This window comes from Rhinopithecus roxellana, chromosome 7 (assembly GCF_007565055.1).
Source record: "Rhinopithecus roxellana isolate Shanxi Qingling chromosome 7, ASM756505v1, whole genome shotgun sequence".
NCBI classification, from domain to species: domain Eukaryota; kingdom Metazoa; phylum Chordata; class Mammalia; order Primates; family Cercopithecidae; genus Rhinopithecus; species Rhinopithecus roxellana.
In genome coordinates, this window is record NC_044555.1 from 22,962,099 (window position 1) to 22,969,935 (window position 7,837).

At 47.1% G+C, this 7,837-nt stretch overlaps 1 protein-coding gene across 4 annotated transcripts in view; it reads right to left on the reverse strand.

Annotated features, from left to right (window-relative positions):
- Positions 1-4,571, reverse strand: part of SHROOM4 (shroom family member 4) — a 289,985-nt gene extending 285,414 nt beyond the window's left edge. For 2 of the 4 annotated variants that reach the window (XR_004058384.1, XR_004058383.1), the window contains exon 1: positions 4,344-4,460. Coding sequence is in view for 2 of the 4 variants with exons in the window: in XM_030934160.1 (XP_030790020.1) it covers positions 4,344-4,460 (117 nt within the window). In the remaining 2 variants the exon portion in view is untranslated. Of the gene's footprint in view, positions 1-4,343 lie in introns of all 4 variants that reach the window. The other 2 variants (XM_030934160.1, XM_030934163.1) reach the window with 1 other exon arrangement.
- Between the last annotated feature and the right edge of the window lie 3,266 nt (positions 4,572-7,837).

Here is a 7,837-nt window from a genome sequence, read left to right on the forward strand (position 1 = left end):
AGGGTAAAATTATAAAGCAATATCAGAGCACATCAAGTGGATGGGGGTAAAGCTTCTTTCTCCTCCAGGCTACTCCCCTATCCCACCCTGTTTTGTTCCAGGGCAGTAACTAGCCCCCCTTGCTTCACTATGCCAGATAGAAACATCTACCATAAATGAGCCAAGGAAAGGGAAAATATGTAGCATGAGCCTACATATCATCAGACACATCTAATTATCCCCATTCCATCCAGACAGTACTCCTGGGTCAATGAGGTACTGTAACATGCTAACCAAAGGAATCAATAATGCCAATGTCATGGACCCTATTCCTTTAGCGGTCATGTATCTTTTACTTGTTACCATGATCTCACTCGAAACACCACAATATAGGGAAACATCATAAACTATCCCTTATTATTTAGGATAATCAATAGCATTTTATTTTTTAGAGGTGGGGTCACACTATGTTGCCCAATTATGGTACACTACAGCCTGGAATTCCTGGGCTCCAGGGATTCCTCCTACCTAAGCCTCTTGAGTAGCTGGGACTACAGGTGCAAGACACCACATCCAGCAACAGTTATTTAAAAATTTTCTCTTTCTTTGGCACTTGATTGTCAGGGAGAGACTATACAAGTGTCCATAAATCAGGCAGTTGAATTCCCCATATTCAAGGAAATCATAGGAACCAGCAGGAATTGATGATTTCCCCAACTTGATCATTTCCTGGTCCAAAGGGTCTCCCATGACAACTATGAACTAGACTTTCACACTGCATGCCCTCTTCTCCCACTAATTACTACTTTTTCAAATTCCCCCACTCCCCAGATATCTCCACTTGTGCCATAAGATATCTCTGAGCATGTATGCCACACCATCCCTGATGCAAACCGTTTCTGTTTTTTTTTTTTTTTTTCTGCAAAGGAGGTTCTCTGCCATTTTCCACCACGGTTCCTGCACCTTACCTCTGTCTCTCCCTGACCTGAGATCATCACAAGTGATTTGGAGTCATCAAAATAGTCCTTTCCTACTCTGAACTCAGACTCCATCAGAGTGTACGTACAACCCAATCCTCACTTAGTGTGGAATTACAGGCTGGCAAGGAAAGGGACACCGCATTAGGAGGCTAATAAGATGAGATACATCCCTGAAAGTTATTGCCCTGTACTCCTTCACAAACCACAGTACTAGCAGAGGAATCGGAAACTCTCTTAGTAGGACTGCCATTGACTCTCCATATGATAGACATAGGTAAGCCACTGAATACATCAGTCTCAGTTTTTCCATCAGTTTCTCCACAATCTTTCCTGACTGCCTCACAATGTGGCTGCAAGAGTAATGAAATAAAGGATGAGGAAGCACATTGTAAATACTAACACTGTATGCAAATGAAGCAAAGTTTCATTTTCCTCACTCTGCAGCAGCAACACTTCTGAGGAGAGCCAGAGCCAGCATAAAAGATTGGCTATTTGGTCAGGCACGTGGTGGTTCATGCATGTAATCCCAGCACTTTGGGAGGCTGAGGTGGGCAGATTGCTTGAAGGAGTTCGAGACCAGCCTGGACAACATTGTTAAACCCCGTCTCTACCAAAAATACAAAAAATTAGCCAAGCGTGGTGGCGTGTGGCTGTAGTCCCAGCTACTTGGGAGGCTGAAGTGGAAGGACTGCTTGAGCCTGGGAGGCACAGGTTGCAGTGAGCTGAGCTGGCACCATTGTACTCCAGCCTGAGCCACAGAGTGAGACCCTGTCTCAAAAACAAACAAAAAAATGGCTACTAGATTGTCATAGTATCATTTAAAGACCAATCACTTGAATGTCACTTTAGACATGGGGATGCCTAGACCCATGTAGGGCAAGTGATATACCTAGGATTCCAGAAATAGAGAGTGGCAGAAAAAGGATTAGAAACCAAGTTTTTAATCTGCCAACCCAATTATCTTTCTATTCCCTTCCACCCATCCCAATCAGTTTGTACAGACTAAGAAGGCTGTTTTCAAGGAGAAAACTATTTTGTTCTGAATCATAAAAGGAAATAAAATTAAGGTTGAAAAATGAAGAGAGAATTAATGAAATATGCCAAAACAGTGTCTTGTCAAGAAAAACCCAATACAGCCAATCACTGTGCTTAAAAAATACTATGGTCCCTTTTTATACTGTTGAGGCCAACCCAGTTATAACTGACTTTTACTGTAAAGAACTAGGCTATTTAGGAGGAATGGGAGAAATAATTTTACCCCTTGCATATCTAAATAAATGCATGTCATAATGAGCCTTCATATAATAGGGGTCAACTGTACATTCAGTGGAAAGGGAATCATTACAAGGCACCCTGCCTCTCAACACACGGAGCACTTCCTCTACAGCTTGGCCAAGGAAACCCTCATCTACCCTCAAATAATCCCCCAGCCAGACCACAAATTGCTGGATGCCCCATACTTAGTAACACCCCCTGCCATGCTCTCACTGGCTCACAAAATAATCCAGGACCACAGCAGCAAGCACTCTCTGGGGTGCTTCTCAAGATGGGTCAGCTCTGGGCAGAGCTGAAAAATGACCTCTCCAAGGCAGGTTGTCTAGGCAGACGGTGGAAATTCTGTGGGCGGTGTGAGGAGAAAAAGAAAGGGAGGAACTGCCAGACCATGGAGGGCTGCATATCCCATTGTGACCTTGGTGGAAAGAGAGGGGAGAGGAGGAGCTTGATTAGAAGAAATTCCTGAAGGCCAGGATTCCCCTCACCAAAGGAGTTGAGTGCTTTTGTTAAAAAAAAAAAAAAAAAAAAAAAAAAAAAAAAAAAAAAAAGCATATAACTTTCTCCAGAGAACACTGGAGGGAGACTGCCTCAGGAGGGGTTGTGATGGTGGATGACAAAGGCATCTGAGGCTGGTTAAAGTACATGACAAGTATGGGGAAAGGGTGCTAGATGAAGATCTGGGCTAGTTTGGGGAGGCTAATGATCAGAGGGGTCCCTGCCAGCCCCCCAAAATGTTGCCTCAGCATACCTCAGACTCCTCAATCTGATTGGTATACCCATGGCAACACTCCAGGGTTCCTAAGAGTGTGGGCCCCAAGGCCTGAAGGATCCCATACACTGGAAGTCAACCAGCGGCTCCAATGCAAGGCAAATGCCTCAAAATGCCGCACAGGTTATTGTGGGTGTGTGTTGCGGGATACATTTGCTGAATCCTCTGCTGAGATGTGACCAATGTTGAACCCCACCCCACATCCCCGCAAAAAAAAAAAAAAAAGTGATATTTGTTCCCTGCTGAAAAGACACATCTATCTCCAGCCTGAACCCACATCTACAACTTCAACTGCCATTTAAGCGGGTTGGAAGGGGGAGGGCTTTTCGGATTTGAGGATTTAAGAGAAACAACAACAAAAAAGTGAAATAAAGTTCGTGAAGTCCGTTCACTTGGCAATCTGGCACCTCAAGGTGAGTCGTTCCACAAGTCACTCTTCCTGGTAACAGCTCCAGCTGCCCCTTCCCCTCGCCCTCACCCCTACGGGGGAGGCTCGCTTTGGGGGTTCTGGAGCACTCAGGAGAGCTCCTCTCTCCTGTCCTCAGCTGCAACTTGGCTTCCAGCAGATCACAGACTCCTAAAACAAACAAACCCTGGCGGCGGCGGCGGCGGTGGCGGCGGCGGCGGCGGCAGCAGCAGCAGCAGCTCCAGCACAGCTGCGCTCCATGGCGCAAAAGTTTCCTCCACACTTCTCAACGTGCAGGAAATCTCGCCGGCGCTGGGGCAGGACTCTGGAGGGAGGGAGAGGCCGAGCCGAACCGGCGGCAACAACGCCCCAAGAGCTGAATGGATCTGTGCGCGTCGGCCGTGGGAAGTGAGGCTGGCAAAAGCCACCAATGCCTCATCTCCGTTCCCACACCGGCCCCTAGCCCTGCAACCTGCCTGGGAGGGACGGCCCGCCCGTCGATGGAGGGGCCAACACTGCCAAGAGAGCTGCCAAGCCGCGATGACTGTCCCTTCAGTCCTTCACTGTCCCGTAGGGACGCAAGGGCCTCCAAGGAGAAATCCCCAACGGCCTCCACTTCCTCCAGCCCAAACTGAGGGGAGTAGCCGCCCCGACGTGGGGGAGCAAGGGCTGCCCCAGCGCCCTCGCGAGTGTGTCTGCGCGCAAGGCTCTAGCTGGGGGCCAGTTGTGCTCCCAGCTCGTGTTCCAGCCACCCTTAGGGGATGTCTGCACCTGGACTGGTGGCAAGACCCCTCCGTGCCGTTCAGAGGGGCTTTCGCTCCTAGCCCTAACTAAGTTTCAAAGTTGGCCTGAGGGCCCCGTTCAGCGGCAGCCTTCGCACCCGCTTGTCCATTCAAAGTTGGGCGCCGTTAGGACAGGAGCCGCCAGTTCTTACCTTAGACACTGTGAGCGGCTCGCAGTGTTCCAGACCCCCCTTAAGGGTGAAGCCCCAGGGTGCCCCCCCTTGCAGCTGCACAGGGACGTACTGGAAGGACCCAGGCCGGTTCTCCATCCTCGGCTGGGCTCAGGCGCCGCCGGGCTCCTTTTCCGAGGGGGCTACGTTGCCTCCGCCCCCAGCAGCTCCGCCACCATCGCCCTCCAGCTCTACGCCACCCCGCACCGCCCTGCTCCGCCTACTCTCCCGGCTGGAGACGCTCAGGCAGCGAGCGAGCGCAAGGAGGAAATGACACGGAGCTGGAGAAAGGGGGAGAGAGGGGGGAAAAGGAGAAGGGAAAAAAAGAAAAGAAAAGAAAGAAGGAGAGGCGGAGGGATAGCGCGTAATGGACAAGAAAACGGAGCAATGGGGAGGGGCAGTCACTGGGACCTCGCCTATAGGATCGCTGGGGAGTGGGAGCGAGGCGAGGCCTCACATCAATTGTTACATTGTTTCATTCAAGCAGGGCCCCTCTTTGGTCCTCCTCTTTACTGCTGGGTTCCCCGCCCCTCCAGCCAGTCCAGGCGAGGGGAGGTGAAAGTCGTTAGTGTGGACGGCCCGCGTGGCTGAGTGGGCTGAAACGCTGGTTTCCTGATTAGCGCGTTCATGTTTCTCTGACTGCCTTTTTCTTCTGAAGGTCCCGAGAACGGAGATCTGGGAGGGTTAAAAGGCTGCTAATTTGTGGACCTTGCCTAGAGGGGTGGAAAGCAAAGCAAGCAGGCCAGCGGACACAGTGAGGCTGTGTGTGTAGGCTGCTCTGTGTGTACGCGCTAGGTGTGTGGGGTCATTATGAAACTTTGCCCCAGAGCATAGTTTAAATAAAGAAGCACTTTGAGGATGCCCCCTGCTCGGGCTTCCCCGCACCCTGGCTCAGTGTTGGCGTCTATGGGTAGCGCTGTGCTTGTGTATGTTCCAGTCATCTGGAGTTCCTGGCACGGCCTTGCACTTGCCCCACTGAGATGAGCAAGCCAGCAATCAGCAAACTTTATGACTAGCAGTATTGTCTCTAAACAAACCTACAGGAAAGAGCATCCATTGATAAGCTGGCCAATTAATAATGTTGTGCCTTCGGGAAGAATCAGCTTTTAGACTGGGTCCAGAACATCTCTGCACATCTGTTCGAGCTTGACCTTGTAATTTCTGAGCTGGGCTTTTATAACAGACCAAACAGCCACAATAATAGTCCTGAAAAGCGAATTTGTTACTGAATCTTGTGCTGATTTCTCTGCCTTCACTTGGACAGGTTATCTTCTCTCTTTGAGGTGTTTTCTCTGGAGCCACATGCGGGCAGTGAATTTTTAAAGGGCCTCGCACTAGCAGAGAAAGTGTTGACAACTCAGTTGTTACTCAACAGGATGTTCCCACTCTGTCTCGCCTGTTCAGTCTCTTCCCTGTTCTTGTGCAGCTTCTTCTTCATGGCCAACAAACACACTGCGGCCCCTTCCTTCACAGCCAGCTTTCTGCGGTCAAGGTTTCCACTCTCTACTTCTACTTCCTTACCTGTCACTGCCTCTTCAACACACTGCAGCCTGCGGTGTGCTGCAGCATGCCACTTCAGTGGCATTTCAATGTCTCTCAAAGTCACCCCCCCTGCATCAATCCTTTTTTCTCAGCCCCCCGGACTGTCTGCATATTACCCTAACTTTTCTTTAATAAAATGGCAATTTAGGTGTTTATAGCCTGCCTTTTTAAAGTCCTTAGAGATGATTCACATGGGAAACCATCTTCGGGCTTTTATAAGATCTTTTAGGCTTTTATACCTACAAAGACCGTCTTGATCATGTTTATTGTTTTATATTTTCCTTACTTGAAAGCAGAAAATTTGATAAAACGGCAGCTCAACTTGATTCTTACTTGTGTTAACCTATGTTATAACATTCATTTGCCCTGCCCCACCTTGAAGCTAAGCATTTTTTTCTTTTTTGGATAATATTTCTATGTCACTTGGTAGAACCCAGCGTGTTTCAGTCCCAGCATATCTGTAAAGTTCAGTTCACAGGATATATAGTCATCACTCAAGGACTATTAGAATAATGTGTCTAGACTAGAGGAAAGACATTTGGAAGCAGTAGACACACATCTGAGCCCTGGTCTTGTCACTAACTAGATGGGTGACCTCGGGCAAATCACTGAGCTAACTCTTTTCAGTCTCCTGTTCTTCCTCTGTAAACTTTAGCTAATAAGCCCTGACTTTCCTACCTCCCAGGCCTGTTGAGAGACTAAGATGAAATAATACATACGAAAACACTTTGGTAAGGAAAAAGTAAAAATCATCTCGCAACCTTATTATGAAAGCAAGCACTGAGCTAGCCTTTAACTAATCTATTTTCATTCCAAGCCTTACTCTACCATGATGTCTTGTTGCACTCTTCAGTTTATCCTTTTCATCATTACAGCAGAACATAAATTACCTAGCCCCTTGTACAAACAGTGCATAAGTAGTAGATATTTTGAACATAAGGTGACTAGATTATCTTGCTTCTTTATTGATAAAAATCAGTGCTGCTAGCAGGCATCTCATTCTTCTTTGGAAGTATACAGTTAGTGGGAGCATGATTGCATAGTGGAAAGGGTACAGAGTTGAACTTGAGATGCCTAGATTCTAAGCTAGTTCTGCCATTAATTGACTGTGCGATATTAAGCATGTCACCCTCTCTGTAAACTGAAGGAGTTGAGCGACTTGATTTCTTAAGTTCCTCTACAGTTTGCAAATTCTGTGACTACTTCCTGGCAAGTGCCTAAACGTAGTATGTGCGAACAAACTCTTGATGATAGAGTTGAACCAAGTAAAAATAAAGCAATGGAGAACATTTGAGGGGTATATTACTGTGTGTGTGTGTGTGTGTGTGTGTGTGTGTGTGTGTGTGTGTGTGTGTGTGTGTGAAGTGTGCATGCACACGCTGGAGCCATCAGACAGATGATAAATTCATTCTAAAGTATGTTAAATTGCCTGTGGGGTAAAGGTGGAAAGTCCACTAGGCAGGTAGAAATAGGAAACTGCATATCAAGGAAGGGGTGGTGATTGATAATACACATTTGGATGATAACTGAAGCCATTATTTGTAGTATATAATCTCACCCAGAAAAATTAGAATCTCACCCAGAAAGTAGAATCCTGGATTATGCTAATATTTAAAATATTATGCTAATATTCAAAAGTCAGGAAGGATAACAAAAGACCCACAAAGGAGTAGACCCAGGAGGTGGGCAAAAGGCCAACCAGGGACAGATAAATTAAAACCAGGCTAGGTACTTCCACCTCATTAAATATTCCTCTCAGGAATCTTTATTCATTCAAAATCTATTGACAAGTTTACATTTTTAGAAGAAGGAAGACTGAAATAGGAGTCCTTCTCTGAACTTTTTTTTAAAAAAACTTCCTTGGTTGAATCTTTTTTTAAAACTGAAATTTGAATACAATTTTCCTCATCGCAGTGCCTCTAGCTTTTTTGCTG